This window comes from Pinus tabuliformis, chromosome 3_1 (genome assembly GCF_031772625.1).
Source record: "Pinus tabuliformis cultivar Carrire ecotype Pingquan chromosome 3_1, CPIR1, whole genome shotgun sequence".
NCBI classification, from domain to species: Eukaryota; Viridiplantae; Streptophyta; class Pinopsida; order Pinales; family Pinaceae; genus Pinus; species Pinus tabuliformis.
The window spans coordinates 418,029,736-418,052,077 of record NC_142301.1 but is presented as its reverse complement, the minus strand read 5'-3'; the positions used below and the strand labels follow the sequence as shown (position 1 = coordinate 418,052,077).

The following is a 22,342-nucleotide window of genomic DNA, read 5'->3' as shown; positions in this document are numbered from 1 at the left end:
AGTAAAAATAAAATAAATAACATAACATAACATAAAATTAATCACCCAGATTAATCATCACCTCCACACTCCTCAGAACCATTGGATATTCCTAAAGGCCAGTTTAGCTTTATTAAGATCTGAAATCAACAAGGTTAGAAGACCCCTGAATCTGCTCTCTTGGAATCTTCTGAGGTTTCATTTGGATCTTTCAAACATGATTTCCGCCTCTCTTTGGGCCAGAATAGATGCTTGTTCAACATTAAAATCCTTGCGTGTGGAAGAGATCAGGAAGCAAAAACAAGCTTCGAAATTCCAAAAATTAGCGCAGAAACATGCGGTATCCATTGGCCCTTTTGAATCCATCAAAGAGATTTCCCACAACCATCTCTCGGCTGATCATAAATCAGCTCTCCAGGATTGGTTATCCTTTGGCTCTTCAGGTGCTTCTGACCTTCCCCCCGCGCGGGCGGTCGAGAGATCTCAGTGAATTTTGACGCAGTGGCCATCTCCTCTGGTCACCTTAATCCACTCCAGTGTTTTCCGATTTTAGATTCCTCTTCTCCAGTAGCGCACCCTGAGCAGTCCGTTCTCAACTCTATGGACAGTCTTTCAACGTTCGAACCAAGCCTGAGTGTTTATATCACGCTAAGCTCCTCAGCACCATTGCGCAAGCCATTTTTCAGTATAGTCATTCTTCATTCAAACCTAGCCATTGGATGATCTGCTCTCCCTATTTAATATGCAACCATATTCTGATTCTTCAACTTGTCCTGACAATGAACCACACTTATTGGTTCGAAATGCGTCGACAAATGTATTATCATGTGATTTACACCGATTTTTTTTTCATAAACTTAATGTGGATCACAAAATCCTCAATTCAATAATAATTATACTTTTAATTAGTAATTATATTATCTTGGATTCATCTTAATTTTATATTTATTAAGATATAAAAGAATCATATATTTTAAAATATTTTTTTTAATAAAAAAAATTAATTCCTTTAATATTTATTAAATACAAAATTAAAAATAAATCCGGATTAAACTAAAATAAATCTAAACTCACCGATGAAAATAATGAACCCAAATTTTACCCAATCGTTTCCAAACATATTCTGTCCATATGAAATGTGATGCAGAATTAAAAATAATGTTTCCCTTGCCGGTGCACGCCTTGACTTGAAGATGTGACCGGTGGGGAATGACTGTCGGAATGAGGAAGGCTTTACTATCTATGTGAAATATATCCGGTAGAATGGACAACGCTACAACGCTAAAGGTAAGCAATCAATAAAATGTTATGATGTGACAGGTTAGTCTAAACGTGTATCCTCCTAAAAAGCGAAGATAAGACGAGGCCTCGATGGGCAATAAAGTGTGTACGATAAGGAAGAGGTGTTTGTGTCCAATTTGCATGTGTTAAGTGGTTTTTTTATTTGTTGTATTATTATAATATTTATGCACTGCAAAAAGCGTCTTAAACAATCAATTTTTTTTTATAAATATTAAAACTAGCAATTGCCCTAAAAAGTGCAAAGAGAGGCCGATAGATTTTTTAAATTGGAAAATTGGTCTGAGGATAATATTTGTAGATATGTATGTCGTATACCATATGTATTGGCAAATTTAAATTTTATATTTCCATCCGAGATTGCTTTTCAATGCTTTGGTACACTAATTATAATTATATTTCCCGGTGGCATTACCATATTTTCCAAAAGCAATTCAATGCTTGTGCTCAGGATATTTAAAAGCTATTCTATTCCTTCTCAAATAAACAGAACAACTGTTCAGTTTGCATGGAAAAAACACTTGAATGACCAGGTGTGAGTCACATACATTTCCGCCCAATTGGATAAAACAATTGTTTAATTGGCATACAAGAAAACTAATAAGAGGAACAAATTAGCCACTGCAACTAGTCACGGCAAGAACACCAAATTAAAGAAGAAAAATGATGAAGTAAAGAAATGTTGGTGCCGGATAATTGCAAGAAAGAATCTCAAATCTGTTTAAACTTAGTCTCCAGCATTTCAAGTTGGCAAAGTACTCATGTATATCCATCCATAAATGCATGCCTCCTGAGGAGGAAGGTACAAGTGAAACATCTGAACCTTCATTGAGTAAAGGTGACCCCTCATTGTAATCATTTCCAGACTAGTATACCCATACAAACAAGGTTTCTGCAAAGATGAAGCATCAGCATAGACCCTTCTATTTAACAAAAAGGGATCAGCATAGACCCTTCTATTTAACAAAAAGGGGTTTACTGCTTAGTCAGGAGCACCCTTAAATAGGCAAGACGTAGTATTGAAAATTCTACCATGTCCAAAAGAGAGATCAATGGTTGAATAACAGGAAAGTTGTTTCCTCCGTAGAAGTTGAAAGATATATTAGGCCCTTGGTTAATGCTTTGACTGTTGCTGCACAGATAGGGGTAAGGATATTAGTTCTTTCTCAATAATGAGACAGTTAATGTTGCTCAAACAAGATGAATAAATGTTTTGTATGATTACAACCAACCTGACACTATAACAAAACTCAAAAGGAATGCTTGAATTATCAACTGCCAATAGAGAGTTCTGTGTCTGCATATGATACTATTACCTTCAAAACTCGTTAGTCAATTGGGAAAATCTCCAAAAGGGGGATTATATAAAAAAAAAAAAAAAAAAAAAAAAAATCTGTAATCACTCACATTTGATGTAAGGTTTTTGTAAACTGGATCAGCCAACTGTGTAAATGAGGTACCAGTGTCAAAAAGGGCCTGAAAGTCTGTTTTGACATTGGCATTTCCCACGTAAAAGTCTGTCACATTTACATTATATGCTGATGAGCTGCCATCCAATAAACACCTTATGATATAAGAGTCTAAATGGTAACTCTGAAGTACTTTTAAAAAAATTGGGTTGAATGCATAGAGCTGACACTCACGATGTATTATAAAAAGGAGTTTTGTTTTGGTCTGAACTCCCTTTATCTCCAAAGGCAAACCTTCCAACATTTGAATCGTCTGGGAAGCACATAGAGAAAGAATTTGATACAAGTCCTGAATTGTACAAAATGCTCGGGACAAAGATATCATCAATGCCAAGCCCAAGTAGACCATCAGGAGCCGCACCTAGTAGAAATGAGCCTGTTTGTACACTTCCACACCTATCAATTGCAACAAGCAAAGACCCACTCAACGAGTGTTCATTCATGTGTAGCACTTAAGAATGGAAAAACATTGACAGTGCAGAGTAATTTTCAGGTCATGTCACATGGTCTAATTCAGTATGGCCTCAGACTGAAATCTAGAGGCAGAAAACCCACTTCTAAAAATTCTAGTCCTCCACTAAAGTTCCTGCAGTGGATGTATTTGCAGAGAGATATGAGTCAGATAAAGAATATCCTCCACTAAAGTTCCTGCAGTGGATGTATTTGCAGAGAGATATTGAACGCTGTATGGGCATTGATCACTAAGTTTGGAGCATTCATTTTTTAATTGACAGAGAGTATTACTACAAGCAACTGACTTGCTTGTCTGCGAGGTTGATGGACTGTAAGTCTGTAAAATGATACCCTGTTTAAATAAGAATTAAATATTAGCAAAAGAGAATCCCATTTCAAGTCGAGGCATACAAACAGATACTATTAAGCTGAGGAGTTTCATTATCAAGGGAACCCATAGAAACACAAGATATGAAAAGACTGGATATGCAACAAAATAGCAAACTTTATTCAGCCTGGTTGAGTTTCATTATCAAGGGAACCCATAGAAACACAAGATATGAAAAGACTGGATATGCAACAAAATAGCAAACTTTATTCAGCCTGGTTTCCTTTAAAGCGGGGATTTTAGCGAAGTATTCTTGATCTATGCTCTGCCCGGGATACAGTCCAAAAATCAGTTCAAACGGTTTAAATATTCTACATGCTTGCTTGAATTTCTACTAATAAAATATATATCTTACATCCCCACTCCACCTTAAAAAAAACGCTCTCACAAATTTATATCACGGAAACCTTTATAAAAGGTGCATTTTTAAAATTTACATAAAACTTAGATTCTGGTAATTTCTATAATCCCTACAAATCCTTCCTTTAAAAGTAGCAGTTTGGATGTTCAAAATGTAAACCGTCTCAACCAAACTTTTCAGTTATATGCTAATCAATAATGTTGCTTGCCACTTACAGTCACCTGGTTTCAGAGATAACAACTACCCAATGCTCATTGGTAGTTGTTCCAAAGATAACCAGGTAGGTAGTTGTTTCAGAGATAACAACTACCTGGTTTCTCTCTGAAAAAAACAACTACCAATGCTCATTGGTTCACACAGAACATTGGCCATACACCAATTTTTCACGTATAACACTGCTTACGCGTCACTTATTCACAATAGATTAACAGGTTTCTCTGATTAAATGGTATACAATCCCATTATAACAATAACATTAGACCATTTTGTGTTATTTTGTGTTTTGCTTCGTCACATAATCTCTCTCCCCAGATAATTTTCAAAATCCTTTGACATGCTCCCATACACTGGTTTTCTCATCTTCAACTTTGATTTCAAACCAAGAAAGGGATTCAAGGTTTCTAGAATTTCAAATTTAATTGATTCAAATGATTTCAGTTTCCGGAATTTGCTCTGGAGAATTTATTTATTTATTTTTCAGTTTGAAAAAAGCTTTGATTGTATTAAATTCAAGATAACGTCCTTTACATCAGAGTATACAGCAAATAGTAGACTCGACTGAGAAGGCAGAAAAAACGATTCTGCTATTCTGACAGTTTATATGAACCATAAAGTTAGAAAGTATTTATATGAACCATAAAGTTAGAAAGTAGATAGTGGTAAAAGGATTTATATGTGTGATATACAAAAAGATAAAACAAAAGGAGAAATCTTTGCTGGCCCTAAAAAACTGTTTATAAGCTTTCCCATGAGTTGGATACAGAGACCGACATTTTTCACTAAAACGCTGACAAAGAATAATAAATATGCCTTCAATGAATTTCGGCTGGAACTTTTATCATTAATGAAACAAGGAAATGCAATCTATGAATCCCCACTGTTTTCCTGAAACAGGAATCAGAAGGTTTTACATCCCATATAAAAGGCTAATTTGAAATTTCTACATTTTTCACTAAAACGCTGACAAAGAATAATAAATATACCTTCAATGAATTTCGGCTGGAACTTTTACCATTAATGAAACAAGGAAATGCAATCTATGAATCCCCACTGTTTTCCTGAAACAGGAATCAGAAGGTTTTACATCCCATATAAAAGGCTAATTTGAAATTCCTAAGAGCCATGATCCATCCCATTGTTGGCCACTCTTCGCTTACATCCCATGTAGAAGGCTAATTTGAAATTTCTAAGAGCCATGATCCATCCCATTGTTGGCCACTCTTCGCTTACATCCCATGTAAAAGGCTAATTTGAAATTTCTAAGAGCCATGATCCATATTGTTGGCCACTCTTCGCTGCTACATCTGTAACCTGAACACTATGCCTACTTCAATCGTCCTCATTAACATTGCCGGTGTTGCACATTCCAGATTTCTCTTGTTGCAGCAATGCCCTCCTCGACGGAACCAAAATTCAAGCCTAAAGCATAATTTGGATTTGTCACTATAACAATTTATAAAGCAAATACTCCAAACTAATTGATTGAAAATATCTTAGTCCCAGATGAAACCTATAAAATCAACATTAGTGTTAGTGTTAACAATGCTTCCAGCTAATAATAATGCTTTGTTTAGGATGATACAACTTAGAAAAGTACATTATGGAATGAAACTACACATTTTTCTCAAGGATCAAATATCTAGAAACTTACATTAAAAGGGGTCAAAACTTAGGTTACAGGGTAACTGTCTCTGTAGGTAGTATTCTCTTTTTCTTAAAATTCTACTCGGTGGAATTATTATTAAGCTGACAAATGAAATAATAGCAGCAAAGAGATACAAGTACATATAAATCTTACGAAAGCCAGATAATCAAGAAAGTAGGAAACTATAGAAAAGGAAAACGATTTATGTGGCTTCTTCTAAACAATATGGCACTTACCTGGGATAAAATACAAAAAAGAAGCTTAGAAGGCCTAGCCAGATGCTGCCAATGCAAGAAAGAGAATGAAATAAACTCTCATATCATCCTATTCTGCAATTACACTTCAAAATTTTGGAAAGAGGCAAACAGAATTAAAAGCTTGAATAATGTCTGGAAAGGAAATTCCATTGATGAAGCTCAAAATCATGGCTCTCCAACCCAGCAACCTCAAATTATAATGCACTTCCTTTTACAATGGCCTGGGGGATCTGGATAGCAAGGAACCAAATGCTGCTGTTTGAAGATAGCGAAATCATCCCTTTAAAAATTGCTAACCAAAGTATAAGTATTCTATCAACTTTTGCATAGCATACAAAGACATCTTCTCCAACAAGGACAGTACAAGACCCTGTAAACAAAGACATGCTGTGGGATTTTTTTGATGGAGCATCTCAGCGAGATCCTCCTCGAGGGAGTGCTGGAGGCATTTTACGTTTATCAAAAAATCCTTGCATTTTCTTCTCAGCAAGTATAGGAAACAAAACAAACAACTTTTGTGAGATGATATCTCTTAAACTAACTCTATGCTTGGCCCAGGGAAAGAGCATTTCCCACCTACACATTTATGGAGATTCCCTGCTTGTCATACGACAGATGAAGGGAACTTAGAACTGCAAAATTTCACATTGCTACCATTATTGCAAGAGATAAAGAGAAGCTCAACAGGCTTCACTTATATCTCCTTTTATCCTGTCTACAGGAACAAGAACGCTGAAGCAGACAGGTGGTTACCAAAAGCTGGATTGGCACTGGACAAAGGGTGTCTGGAAAATATCAGAAAAAAAAACAGTAAATTTTATGAATCCTGGATATAAAATGCTGTAATGTAATTTCAATCTCTGCATATATATATATTGAAGACTTAAAGTTACTGCCTGATCAAAGAGAAGTACAGCGTAAAGACTATTTTGTGTAATATTTCTGGTCATGGGTAGAGACGGAGAACAGAATTATCAGATGTCCGTTTCTGTAATTAGTTTCAGATAGCTTTTTTCCTGTTAGAAGGATTCTTTTTGGACATCCAAACATACTTGGGCAACTTCCCAGCTGGCTGCTGGACTTCCCTCAATTCTCCCAAAGAAAGAAATAAGCAATTGGGGCAATCCACCAAGTTAAAATCTTCCCAGAGACAAAAACAAGTGGTTGGGACAATCCACCAAATTTCAATCCTCAGAGACACAGAGTGATCTTGACAGAAGAGTAAACCACTACCGTGGGAGCTCAGCCGAATCGAAAGTGCCTATGTCATGAAAGCGGACTGCTTGTGATGCATGGAGCATTACATCCAAAAGGTAATGCTTTTGGAGTTTAAAGGACGCGGTGAAAAATATAAATGAATAAATGGAAATGGTCTTCGTCTATCAGTCTCAGGAAAAGTAAGCGGCTTACAATTTGCTTCGGCTTCGGAGAAAGGGTAAAAAAGAAAAATGCACATTATTTGTTGGTATATATATGGGCGTTATCAGTGGAGAATAACAAGTCAATTAGGGTTTGAGATTGACAAGCAGGAACCCACCAGGCTTAAAGGTAGATGAAGAATAGCACGAAATGTAATGGCCTTCTGTTTTAGAGTAGAATAATTTCATCTTTCAGATGCATACCCCAATAGAGATGTCTCCCTAAATTTATTGAGAGCATTTCAATTCAATCCAGTCCAGTAATCATTAGTTAAGGAAGACATCCATGACTAAACGCACTAGATGGATATCCGCACTGATTCGGTAACCAATAAATGCAAGATGAACACATAGCAAATGATTCTTGAAGAAAACTAAAATTTTGCAAACATGAAAGTGAGTACCTGGAATAATTGGGGAATTAAATGGCAGGGAGGAACACAGACCACCGTGGGAGACTGTTAAAATGCCTCCGAAAGATACCGGAACAACGGAATTCGCGTCTGTATTGCTAACCTATCAGCAACGATGACCAGAGTTTTTGCATAACGGTGACCAGAGTTTTTGGTTAATGCAGACTGTTCCAGAATGAGCGGAAACGAATAATTGAATGCAAACGGTTCTAGAATCAGCGGAAACGAATAATTGAAAGAGACCATGACGAAATTGAAAATGCGCACAGCTGTCAGCCTGAGAATCAAGCTGAACAAATACGAACCAAATTGCCCACTCCGCCAGGTGTCAGGCTGAGAATAAAAAAGACGACGAAAGGTCTCTTTCAAAGGGAAGGCCTATCAGCCTAATTACACCATTTTCAATTTTAAGAAATTAAGATTTTTTAATTAAATTTTAAATAAAATGAATTAAAAAATAAATTTAAACAACTCTACAAACCAAACAAAAGTTACTTATGACCTTATCATCAATAATTGTCTGGAAACGGAATTTTTTTTTTAATATTAAATTTTTATATTTAAAAATATAAAATTAAAAAAATGATGTTGTCATGAACAGTTATATCACAAAATAAAATAAAAATGAGTTGTTTTTCATAAGATTTTTTGGAAGTTTTTCTGGTGTGTTTTTTCAGTTTAATTTCTTTAATTTTTTTGAAGTTTTTCCAGTGGGTTTTTCCAGTTTAATTTCTCTAAAATATGGCAAGAATTTAATGAAACATAAGCTTGATGGGTAACCCATGCACAATTGAAGTGCTCTAAAAAGTTTTCATGACGCTAAATCCATATAAAAAATCAAAAAACCAGTTTAAAAGACACAAATTAAAATTTCACCTCAAATTTTTCTACTAAATTCTGGCAACGAAAAATCCAATATAACACACTAAAAGCAACTCTAAAAAACAAATAAAAAAACTAAATAAATATCAAAATATCATAATTTTTGTTACTTACAAATTTAGGGACGATGTAACCATTAAACTTAGTGATGAAGCAACCATAGGTGGAGTGTATGGAGATCAACCGTAACGTGTCCAATTGTATCCCATAAACTCAACCTTAAATTGTATATACTCTAAAGTTAGATTATATTAAAATTAAAAGCATCTTTAAATGCTAAAGCATTGCCTAATGTTTCCGAGAGAGAAGCAACAGTTCATCGCCCAAAATATATGCGTGAAACCTCTAAAGTTAGATTATTTAAATGCTAAAGCATAGCCGAATGTTTCCCAAAGAGAAGCAACAGCTCATCCCCAAAATATAAGCGTGAAACCTCACAACAAGGTACTTGACATCACATTGATATTGCGAATACAAGGGAGTTTCAGACTGTTCCTAAAGGACCGACCAACAATGCGTATATACATTTATTTATTATCAACAAAACTAATGTGGCGCAGTTTTTTACATTGTCTTTAAATTAGGACACTATCGCATATATTTTTATCTCAAACAATATTCTATGTTTAAATTTGAATATTGTATTTTTAATATTTTTTATTTTTAACAAATATTTTATCATATTCATATTTTTTTTTCAAACAATACTCAAGTTTAAATTTGAATATTATATTTTTAACTAACAAATATATCATTATATTCATTATACGGAGGTTTTAAAATTACGAAAAATAAATATATTATTTATAAGTTAATTGGATTTATTTTAAATAATTAAGAAGGGCGATTGAGATTTTCACTCAAATTTAATTCTTAAAATGATCAAATTTAATGGAGTAATTTCCAACCTTGTGATTGAAAATAAAGAGTACTTAAAATTATATATATATATATATATTTTTTTTAAAACATTATTAAGTTATTTATAAATATTAAAAAAATTATACATTATTTTTAATTAAATATTTTTAAGTTAAAAAATATATTAATAATTTTTATTTTATTAAATAATAAATCTATACAGGTGAGGATAGTTTTAGATAGAGGAGGAATGACCTGTTATATAGTTTTATGAACCCAACATTTTGAACTACCAAGCGAGTCCATCATCATGGGATGCGTCAATAGATATTCTGAAGATATTAATGATGTATCCATGAGCTATATTTCAAAGTATATATAATCAGTTTCGTTCTGCATAATCTTAATTTCTCGAATTCTGATGTGTTGTCCATCATGTCCCTTCCATGGTAGGACTTGATGTTATTAAATAATGAATCCATACAGGTGAGGATAGTTTTAGATAGAGGCGGAATGACCTGTTATAGAGTTTTATGAACCCAATGTTTCAGACTACCGAGTGAGTCCATCATCAGGGGATGCGTCAATAGATATTCTGAAGATATTAATGACGTATCCATGAGCTATATTTCATGGTATATATAATCAGTTTCGCTTTGGATAATCTTAATTTCTCGAATTTTGATGCGCTGTCCATCATGTCCCTTCCATGGTAGGACTTGATGTTATTAAATAATGAATCCATACAGGTGAGGATAGTTTTAGATAGAGGAGGAATGACATGTTATAAAGTTTTATGAACCCAACGTTTCGGACTACCAAGTGAGTCCATCATCAGGGATGCGTCAATAAATATTCTGAAGATATTAATGATGTATCCATGAGTTATATTTCAGAGTATATATAATCAGTTTCGTTCTAGATAATCTTAATTTCTCGAATTCTGATGCGCTGTCCATCATGTCCCTTCCATGGTAGGACTTGATGTTATTAAATAATGAATCCATACAGGTGAGGATAGTTTTAGATAGAGGAGGAATGACCTGTTATAGAGTTTTATGAACCCAATGTTTCGGACTACCAAGTGAGTCGATCATCAAGGGATGCATCAATAGATATTCTGAAGATATTAATGATGTATCCATGAGCTATAGTTCATAGTATATATAATCAATTTCGCTATGGATAATCTTAATTTTTCGAATTTTGATGTGTTGTCCATCATGTCCCTTCCATGGTAGGACTTGATGTTATTAAATAATGAATCCATATAGGTGAGGATAGTTTTAGATAGAGGAGGAATGACCTATTATAGAGTTTTATGAACCCAATGTTTCAGACTACCAAGTGAGTCCATCATCAGGGGATGCATCAATAGATATTCTAAAGATATTAATGATGTATCCATGAGCTATATTTTAGAGTATATATAATCAATTTCGCTCTGGATAATCTTAATTTCTCGAATTCTGATGCGTTGTCCATCATGTCCCTTCCATGGTAGGACTTGATGTTATTAAATAATGAATCCATACAAGTGAGGATAGTTTTAGATAGAGGAGGAATGACCTGTTATAGAGTTTTATGAACCCAACGTTTCGGACTACCAAGTAAGTCCATCATCAGGGGATGCGTCAATAGATATTCTGAAGATATTAATGATGTATACATGAGATATATTTCAGAGTCAGTTTCGCTCTGGATAATCTTAATTTATTGAATTATGATGCGCTGTCCATCATGTTCCTTCCATGGTAAGACTTGATGTTATTAAATAATGAATCCATACAGGTGAGGATAGTTTTAGATAGAGGAGGAATGACCTGTTATAGAGTTTTATGAACCCAACATTTTGGACTACCAAGTGAGTCCATCATCGAGGGATGCGTCAATAGATATTTTGAAAATATTAATGATGTATCCATGAGCTATGTTTCAAAGTATATATAATTAGTTTCGCTTTGGATAATCTTAATTTCTCGAATTCTGATGTGTTGTCCATCATGTGCCTTCCATGGTAGGACTTGATGTTATTAAATAATAAATCCATATAGGTGAGGATAGTTTTAGATAGAGGAGGAATGACCTGTTATACAGTTTTATGAACCCAACGTTTCAGACTACCAACTGAGTCCATCATCAGGGGATGCGTCAATAGATATGCTGAAGATATTAATAATATATCCATGAGCTATATTTTAGAGTATATATAATGAGTTTCACTAGATAATCTCAATTTCTCGAATTCTGATGCGCTGTCGATCATGTCCATTCCATAGTAGGACTTGATGTTATTAAATAATGAATCGATACAGGTGACGATAGTTTTAGATAGAGGAGACGACCTCTTATAGAGTTTTATGAACCCAACGTTTCAGAATACCAAGTGAGTCGATCATCAGGGGATGTTTCAATAGATATTTTGAAGATATTAATGATGTATCCATGAGCTATATTTCAGAGTATATATAATCAGTTTCGCTCTGGATAATCTTAATTTCTCGAATTCTGATGCGCTATCCATCATGTCCTTTCCATGGTAGGACTTGATGTTATTAAATAATGAATCCATATAGGTGAGGATAGCTTTAGATAGAGGAGATGACCGGTTATCGATTTTTATGAACCCAATGCTTCGGAATACTAAGTGAGTCCATCATTAGGGTATGCGTTAATAGATATTCTGCAGATATTAATGATGTATCCATGAGCTATATTTCAAAGTCAGTTTCACTCTGGATAATCTTAATTTCTCAAATTCTGATGCGTTGTCCGTCATGTCCCTTCCATGGTATAACTTGATGTTATTAAATAATGAATCCATACAGGTGAGGATAGTTTTAGATAGAGGAGATGACCTGTTATAGAGTTTTATGAACCCAACGTTTCGGACTACCAAGTGAGTCCATCATCAAGGGATGCGTCAATAGATATTTTGACGATATTAATGATGTATCCATGAGCTATATTTCAAAGTATATATAATCAGTTTCGCTCTGGATAATTTTAATTTTTCGAATTCTGATGCACTGTCCATCATGTCCCTTCCATGGTAGGACTTGATATTATTAGATAATGAATCCATACAGGTGAGGATAGTTTTAGATATAGGAGGAATGACCTATTACAGAGTTTTATCAACCCAACGTTTTGGACTACCAAGTGAATCCATCATCAGGGGATGCTTCCATAGATATTCTAAACATATTAATGATGTATCCATGAGCTATATTTCAGAGTATATATAATCAGTTTCGCTCTAGATAATCTTAATTTCTCGAATTCTGATGTGTTGTCCCTCATGTCCCTTCCATGGTAGGACTTGATGTTATTAAATAATGAATCCATACAAGTGATGATAGTTTTAGATAGAGGAGGAATGACCTGTTATAGAGTTTTATGAACCCAACGTTTCGGACTACCAAGTGATTCCATCATCAAGGGATGCGTCAATATATATTCTGAAGATATTAATGATGTATCCATGAGCTATATTTCAGAGTATATATAATCAATTTCGCTCTGGATAATCTTAATTTATTGAATTCTGATGCGTTGTCCATCATTTCCCTTCCATGGTAGGACTTGATGTTATTAAATAATGAATCCATACAAGTGAGGATAGTTTTAGATAGAGGAGGAATGACCTGTTATAGAGTTTTATGAACCCAACGTTTTGGACTACCAAGTGAGTCCATCGTCAGGGGATGCGTCAATAGATATTCTGAAGATATTAATGATGTATCAATGAGCTATATTTCATAATATATATAATCAGTTTCGCTCTCGATAATCTTAATTTTTCAAATTCTGATGCATTGTCCATCATGTTCCTTCCATGGTAGGACTTGATGTTATTAAATAATGAATCCATATAGGTGAGGATAGTTTTAGATAGGGGAGAAATGACCTATTATAGAGTTTTATGAACCCAACGTTTCGGACTACCAAGTGAGTCCATCATCAAGGGATGCGTCAATAGATATTCTGAAGATATTAATGATGTATGCATGAGCTATATTTCAGAGTATATATAATCAGTTTCACTCTGGATAATCTTAATTTCTCGAATTCTGATGCACTGTCCATCATGTCCCTTCCATGGTAGGACTTGATGTTATTAAATAATGAACCCATACAAGTGAGGATAGTTTTAGATAGAGGAGGAATGACCTGTTATATAGTTTTATGAACCCAACATTTCAAACTACCAAGTGAGTCCATCATCAGGGGATGCGCCAATAGATATTCTGAAGATATTAATGATGTATCCATGAGCTATATTTTAGAGTATATATAATCAGTTTCGCTCTGGATAATCTTAATTTCTCGAATTCTGATGCGTTGTCCATTATGTCCCTTCCATGGTAGAACTTGATGTTATTAAATAATGAATCCATACAGGTGAGGATAGTTTTAGATAGAGGAGGAATGAACTGTGATAGAGTTTTATGAACCCAACGTTTCAGACTACCAAGTGAATCCATCATCAGGGGATGCGTCAATAGATATTCTGAATATATTAATGATGTATCCATGTGCTATATTTCAGAGTATATATAATTAGTTTCGTTCTGGATTATCTTAATTTCTCGAACTCTGATGTGTTGTCAATCATGTGATGTTATTAAATAATGAATCCATACAGGTGAGTATAGTTTTAGATAGAAGAGGAATGACCTGTTATAGAGTTTTATTAACCCAACGTTTCAAACTACCAAGTCATTCCATCATCAGGGGATGTGTCAATAGATATTCTGAAGATGTTAATGATGTATCCATGAGCTATATTTCAGAGTATATATAATCAGTTTCGCTTTGGATAATCTTGATTTCTCGAATTCTAATGTGTTGTCCATCATGTCCCTTCCATGGTAGGACTTGATGTTATTAAATAATGAATCCATACAGGTGAGTATAGTTTTAGATATAGGAGGAATGACTAGTTATAGAGTTTTATGAACCCAACGTTTCGGACTACCAAGTGAGTCCACCATCTGGGGATGCGTCAATAGATATTCTGAAGATATTAATGATGTATCCATGAGCTATATTTCAGAGTATATATAATCAATTTCACTCTAGATAATCTTAATTTCTTGAATTATGATGCGTTGTCCATCATGTCCCTTCCATGGTAGGACTTAATGTTATTAAATAATGAATCCATACAGCTGAGGATAGTTTTAGATAGAGGAGGAATGACCAGTTATAGAGTTTTATAAACCCAACATTTTGGACTACCAAGTGAGTCCATCATCAGGGGATGCGTTAATAGATATTTTGAACATATTAATGATGTATCCATGAGCTATATTTTAGAGTATATATAATCAGTTTCGCTCTGGATAATCTTAATTTCTCGAATTCTGATGTGCTGTCCATCATGTCCCTTCCATGGTAGGACTTTATGTTATTAAATAATGAATCCATACAGGTGAGGATAGTTTTAGATAGAGGAGATTACCTGTTATAGAGTTTTATGAATCCAATGTTTCAGACTACCAAGTGAGTCCATCATCAAGTGATGTGTCAATAGATATTCTGAAGATATTAATGATGTATCCATGAGCTATATTTCAGAGTATATATAATTAGTTTCGATCTGAATAATCTTAATTTCTCGAATTTTGATGCGCTGTCCATCATGTCCCTTCCATGATAGGACTTGATGTTATTAAATAATGAATCCATACAAGTGAGGATAGTTTTAGATATAAGAGATGATCTATTATAGAGTTTTATGAACCCAACTTTTCAGACTACCAAGTGAGTCCATCATCAGGGGATGCATCAATAGATATTCTGAAGATATTAATGATGTATCCATGAGCTATATTCCAGAGTTAGTTTCGCTCTGGATAATCTTAATTTTTTGAATTCTGATGCGTTGTCCATCATGTCCCTTCCATGGTAGGACTTGATGTTATTAAATAATGAATCCATATAGGTGAGGATAATTTTAGATAGAGGAGGAATGACCTGTTATAGAGTTTTATGAACCCAACGTTTTGGACTACCCAGTGAGTCCATCATCAGGGGATGCATCAATAGATATTATGAAGATATTAATGATGTATCCATGAGTTATATTTCAGAGTCATTTTCACTTTGGATAATCTTAATTTCTCGAATTCTGATGCGTTGTCCCTTCTATCTAAAACTATCCTCACCTGTATGGATTCATTATTTAATAACATCAAGTCCTACCATGGAAGGGACATGATGCAAAACGCATCAGAATTCAAGAAATTAAGATTATCCAGAGTGAAACTGATTATATATACTTTGAAATATAGCTCATGGATATATCATTAATATCTTCAGAATATCTATTGATGCATCCCTTGTTGATGGACTCACTTGGTAGTCCGAAACATTTGGTTCATGAAACTCTATAACAGGTCATTCCTCCTCTATCTAAAACTATCCTCACCTGTATGGATTCATTATTTAATAACATCGAGTCCTACCATGGAAGCGACATGATGGACAACACATCAGAATTCGAGAAATTAAGATTATCTAGAGCGAAACTGATTATATATACTCTGACATATAGCTCATGGATACATCATTAATATATTCAGAATACCTATTGACGCATCCCATGATGATGGACTCACTTGGTAATCCAAAACGTTGGGTTCATAAAACTCTATACTAGGTCATTCATCCTCTATCTAATTTTTTTTTTTTTTAATAAATTAAAAATGATTTAAATAAAATTAAAAATATTTTTAAATATTCTATAAACACATTAAAAATTAAACTTTTAAATCACTTAATTTATGATTAATTGTTTTTTATTTTATATCCATTAATTTGATCACTACTATCAAGTAAAATTCTTCCATTACATCTTAAAAAACTCATTTTATAGCGTTACATTAATATATTATAACTTGTCATTTACTTGATATTCTAAACATAATCACATTTAAACAAATATTTTTAATATACTTATTAAAACCTCGATCAACCAAAAAACGTTTGGAGCTGGAATCTAAAGTCTCTTATATAACAAGCCAACAAAGTGACATTGTCAACCAATTATTACATGGTTTATGTTTGTATTTTCTTTAAATTGTGTGATACGAACGGCGATTTTTAAAAAATTAAGGACATGCATAAATTATAAATTGATTTGCTTTCAAAGTACATCTTTATCTTTATTATTATTATTCGAAACTATTTATGATCACCTCAACTTAAAAGATTGTTTTTAACATAACCAATTATATTAATTTTTTTAATTATAAATTTAATTTAAAATAATAATAATAATATATATTTATTGTTATTAAATTAGTGTAGTTATTTAAATTAAATAGCTAATAAATATTAATTCATAATTAACATCAAAATATCTATTTCATTTCAAATTATTAAAAGTTAAAAAATTATAAAAAATAATTAAATTATAATTTTATTTTTTATTATATATATATATATAAAATAGTCAAACACAAACACATATATAACTATATGTAACAAGATTTTTAATATGGAGAATCACATCACTTTGTTATGTAGATTCTTAATTTGTATATAAGATTTGTTATAATATCATGGACCATTATTATGGCTTATCAATACCACATGTTCAAAAAACTATCTCATTTCATATGACAGTTGTTCATACGAAATAATTTTTTAATTAATGAATTTAATTAAAAAGGCAAAACATAATAACAAATTTTGAAATAAATCTTAGACTTTGATTTATGTATACTATTAAGAATATTTTAGAATACTCTATAGAGGTTAAATCTCTACCATCTACTTAATAATTATTGATAATTAAATTAAAATTCTAGAAACACTATTCCAAAATAAACATGTCTATCGTATATTTATATTTATATTACATTGATAGACATGTTTATTTTGGAATAAAACTTCCAAAATTTAAAATTAATTATCAATATTTATTAGATGGATTATAGGGATTTAACTTTCAAGAAATATTCTAGATTATTTTTAATAATATTTAAAAATCAAATGTTGATATTCATCTACAAAATAGTTATGCCTTTTTTTTCTCTTTTAATTAAATTGATTAACTAAAAAATGTCACATGAACAAGTGTTATATGAAATGTGTAATGATTCATATGGTATTGATAAGTCATGTTATTGGTCCATCGTATTGTAACAAAGCCTATTTACAAATAAAGAATCCCCATATTAGTGGGAGTGAATCTCCATAGTTAAGAATCTTGTTACATGTTTTTTTAAATTTATATAATAATAATTATTTTTATTTAGTGAATTTTTAGTGTTTTTTTTTCTTTTTTTTAAACTTTAGCTTATATGATATGTATCATAAAGTGTTTTGGCATTTATTATGGATTAGTGTTTACCAACTATTTAATTTATATAGTTGCATTAGTGATGATAAAAATTTACAAAACTACGATCACATCACATTATTAATATCAAAAGTATAATAATGAGTAGTGAATTCAAGAACTTTACAATATTCTCATCTTTTAAATACACTTATTACTACTTTAAAATTTACAACTTGATTGTTAAATTTTGCTTTGTTTTTTTCCCTCAAATTTTAAGTTCCTTTGAGGACTTATGTAGTTGGATAAATTTCTCTATTCTAATGGGATTATTTGAGTTATTTGAATTATTAACCAATATATTCAGTTTTTTATTTTTTTAATTGGTTGCACTAAGACCTATTCTTGTTATAATTTTTGGAAATGTGTTTATGTTTTAAGAATGAAAATTTATTTTTATTTGAATTGCTTTGTTGTTGGTCAGACTTCTATACATACTTCTATATATACGTAATTTAAGCTTAAAAAATGTGTCTATGATAACCTGCATAAGTCATTAAAATGTGTGTATTCATTTATGTAATAACATTTAAAAAAAATTATCTTCTATTTCACCAATTTTTCTAACCCGCAACTCCTTTTTTCCATATTTTATTGAGAGTGATAGGTGTATTTTCTTTTGGATTTTTCTCAAATTTAATAAAGATAAGCATGAGGGAGGCTGGCACCGCCAACATTTAGTGAGTCCTCATTTCAAGGTATGTTTTATGTCAAATATTGTATTTATGTATAATGTCACAAAGTGATGGCTAAGAAATTGTGTCACATTATGACGAATAACAAATGATGTCACTATGTGACAAAAACAAGTGATGTTGCAATTGTACCAACAAACGATGTCACAAATTCAACATGGTCAACCATAGTCAATCACAGTCAACATGGGCATATGGTCAACCATAGTCAGCAATAATCAACATTGGTGTCCGGGCCTATAATAGTTAACAGAGACATCATGGTCAACCATGGTTAACCACAATCATCTATAGGTAATGTATGACAAAAAACTATTTTTTGGTTTGACAAACAATATCGACATCACATTTTGATGAAAAATAAATGATGTCTCAATTTAGTGAACAACAAACATTGTTGTAATGCGATGAATAACATATAACATGGCATTTGGAAAAAAAATTATAGTCGCTATGTGAGAAACAACAAATGGCATTTCCATATGACAAATAAAAAATGGTTTGCAATGTGATAAACAAGAATTGTCATCATAATGTGGTGGAAAACAAATGACATTACAATGTTATGAAATCAAAATGAGATGAAAAAAAAATCATCATAATGTGACAAAGAGAAAATGACGTTGCAAAGTCATAACAATAAAAAATGTCATAATGTTACAGAAAAAAGACATCATAATGTGATGAACCACAAATTCCTTCACAGTTAGACAAAAAACAATGTCACAATGTGATGAAAAAATATTGACATTATAACGTGACAAACAAAAAACATGCTCAATCATTGTAAGTTAAGCCAACCATGATATATCCATGGTTGACCATGGTGATACATATTCAACCATGGTCAACCATGGTCGACATGGGAAAATAAGGTTAACCATAGTAGACATGTGCAACTTAATCAACCATGGTCGACCATAGCCGTCTATAGGTAAATTCTAACATTTATGGTCAACCATGTTTTTCCATATTCAAACATGTGTTGACCATAGTCAACCATTGTCAAACAAGCTAAACTATAGTGAAACATGGTCAACAAATAAAATCATTCACAACCTTGTTCATCCATGGTCAACCATGTTCAACCACACTAGCAAAAGTGGTTGATATACGCTAATTGATGTCATTTTCATACACCAACTGACATATAAAAGGTGGAAAATAGTGTTGATGGACATATATCAACCACATTTATTACAATTGACTTTTGTCAACATGGTTGAGCACTAAAAACCATAGTAAATGATGTGCAACATGGTTAAACATGCTCATCCATGGACAACCATAGTTAACCATTAAAAACAAGGTCAACCATGGTCATCTTGGTCAACCATGGCTATCTTGGTTAGGCATAGTCAACTGCATCAAACCATGGTCACCATGGTCAATATCATTAGCTTCATTAACATTACCATGTTAACTATAGTCAACCATGATCAATAATAGCCATGCTTATTTAACCACATGATCAACCATCAGCAACATGGTTAATCATGATCAATGATGGTCATATTTGGCCAACCACAATCACCCATGGTCTAGCATGGTAAAACAAGGTAAATCATGTTAATCCATGGTAAAAAATTGCCATCCTTAGTGAACCATAGTCAACCACAATAAGTCATAGTAACCTATAGTAAACCATGGTCAATCTTAGTTAAGTATGGTCTTATTTTCTTAATCATGGTCATCATAGCCAACCATGCTTAACCCATTGTCTACCATGGCTATCCATGGTCATTGATGGTCAACTATGGTCACCATGGTTGACTATGGTTGAATATGGTTTCCCAGGATTGCATATGGTTTAATATGGTTGATAAGGTAAACCATATTGATGTAAATTTCTAGATGTACATTGCTTGTAGGTTTAGTAATGTCCTACATTTCGAGTGGTTTCACCACCCATCATCAAGGACACAAGTAAAAAGCATAATAATTATGATTTTCGCTCACGTCCCTCATGATGGGTGGTGAGATCACCACTTGAAATGTAGGACACTACTAAACCTACATGCAGTGTACATCCAAAACTTTACATCAATATGACTACAAGTTGTGGAAATATACATGCATAAAGGTAAACCATGTCCAACATTGTTATGTAACCATATCACAAACAGAATGAAATATAGATCAATGACTTTGAAATTAGCCTCTTCAAGGTGGCATCCTCCTTTACATCACATAAATAAAAAATTCTTCAATGATACATGATCCAAGTGGATGTTGGTGGTCACCCACCTATTCCACCTAGACCTCCAGTTGGTTTCATCAGTTTCCTTGATTATAACAACATTTACTATTTTCAACAGTTTTTTCGGGTCCTGAACTTCTAAAGTTGTTTTGACCCCTAAACAATGTTTTTTTAAGGTCCATAGCAGGCCCATATCCTTACGTAAGGGCTTATTGCAAATCTTATAGTCCTCAAAGATATATTTCCAACGAGATATTGTATGCACCAAATGGAGATCATATGATGAAGTTACGACCCCAGGAATTCGACTACCCAACTAATCGCAATGGGGCCCAAAAACTCTTGGCGTTCCATCTCTTGGGGTTAGGGTTCTTGTTGTTCAGGATTTTTCCTTGTTGTTCATCACTAAAAAGGCCTTGGAGCCTCATTGTAAGATAGTTTAGAGGCATGTATCTTCCACATCTCTTCTCAGAGATAAGCTACCATCGCCTGAGATAGTTTATTTTCATTATGTGTGTAAGCATATTTCAGTTCTTTGATATTAATGAAATGAAGTTTTATTTTTTTTACATCTTTTTGTTTATGCTTATTTCTGTATTCTATTGCTTTCATGTATAAGTCTGGATCAATGGTATCATAGTGTTTTCTCTTTCTCCCTTTTTCTTTGCATGTCCCCAACAAGGTCAGGGTATAAGGAGTTAGGGCTCAAACTAGTTGAACCTTTGCAATACCAGTCCCATAAACCCTGATGACCTCCCATGTTGGAAGAAAGGAAAGACGAGGGAGTAGGAGATCCTTTCAAAATATTTCTTGAAGAAGCCCTTGAGAAACAAAGGAACGCGATGATGGATAAATTTTCCCAGATCCTTCGGTAGCTACCCATAGGCGATGCATCTTCATGCAACAACCACTCTAGAGGAACCACTCCCTTTAAGGTACAAGTCAAATTTGACATTCCCATATTTTAATGCAAGATAGATGCAGAAGTCATAGATAAATGGTTAAATTTGTTGGAAGGATATTTTTCGGTTCATGACTTTTCAAATTGGAAATAGATTACTTTTTCGTTTCTCAAAGTCACCCCCCATGTCAATGACTAGTGGGAAACCTACTGTGAATAGGAGGATGAGAGGGAATCCTCACTTTTCTTAGTCGCACCCACTTGGAATTCTTTCCAAGATGCCATCAAGGAACAATATTACCCTATCAAGAGCTATGAATATAAATACATAAAGTGGACCACACTGCGGAAAGGAAGGGAACAAGACATGTTAGAGTTTACAAATATTTTTCACACCCTTCACATGAACTTGGGTATCAAGGATTCTGAGTGGAACTTGGTAATCAAGTACTGCGGTTGTCTACACAAGTACATCCAAGACTAGATGGAGTTCCTGGACATATCCTCACTTTGCACCTCCTATTGATACGCTTTCAAGATCGAGCAAAA

The 22,342-nt window shown here is 33.2% G+C and overlaps 1 protein-coding gene across 3 annotated transcripts; it reads right to left on the bottom strand.

Moving 5' to 3' along the window:
• Positions 1-1,729: 1,729 nt before the first annotated feature.
• Positions 1,730-8,151, bottom strand: LOC149187512 (aspartyl protease family protein 1-like). 3 transcript variants are annotated; one of them, XM_089412831.1, is made up of 5 exons: positions 7,893-8,151; positions 2,922-3,143; positions 2,686-2,795; positions 2,511-2,587; positions 1,730-2,410 (listed from the first exon to the last, which is right to left on the bottom strand). In XM_089412831.1, the coding sequence occupies exons 2-5, from the start codon at positions 3,094-3,096 to the stop codon at positions 2,254-2,256; spliced, it is 519 nt and encodes a 172-aa protein (XP_089268957.1). In that variant the 5' UTR covers positions 3,097-3,143; positions 7,893-8,151; the 3' UTR covers positions 1,730-2,253. The 3 variants fall into 3 exon arrangements, with proteins under 3 accessions (XP_089268957.1, XP_089268955.1, XP_089268956.1); XM_089412829.1 differs by lacking the exon at positions 7,893-8,151 and having other exon boundaries at positions 2,686-2,824; positions 2,922-3,312; XM_089412830.1 differs by lacking the exon at positions 7,893-8,151 and having other exon boundaries at positions 2,922-3,312.
• Between the last annotated feature and the right edge of the window lie 14,191 nt (positions 8,152-22,342).

Excerpts from the sequence above, each read along its gene's own strand:
- LOC149187512 (XM_089412829.1), bottom strand. The coding sequence starts at position 3,190 with ATGAATGAACACTCGTTGAGTGGGTCTTTGCTTGTTGCAATTGATAGG. Across the intron at positions 2,825-2,921 it reads ACTCCTTTTTATAATACATC|CTCATCAGCATATAATGTAA; the intron begins GTGAGTGTCAGC and ends ATTGGATGGCAG. Across the intron at positions 2,411-2,510 it reads GAGTTTTGTTATAGTGTCAG|CAACAGTCAAAGCATTAACC; the intron begins GTTGGTTGTAAT and ends CTATCTGTGCAG.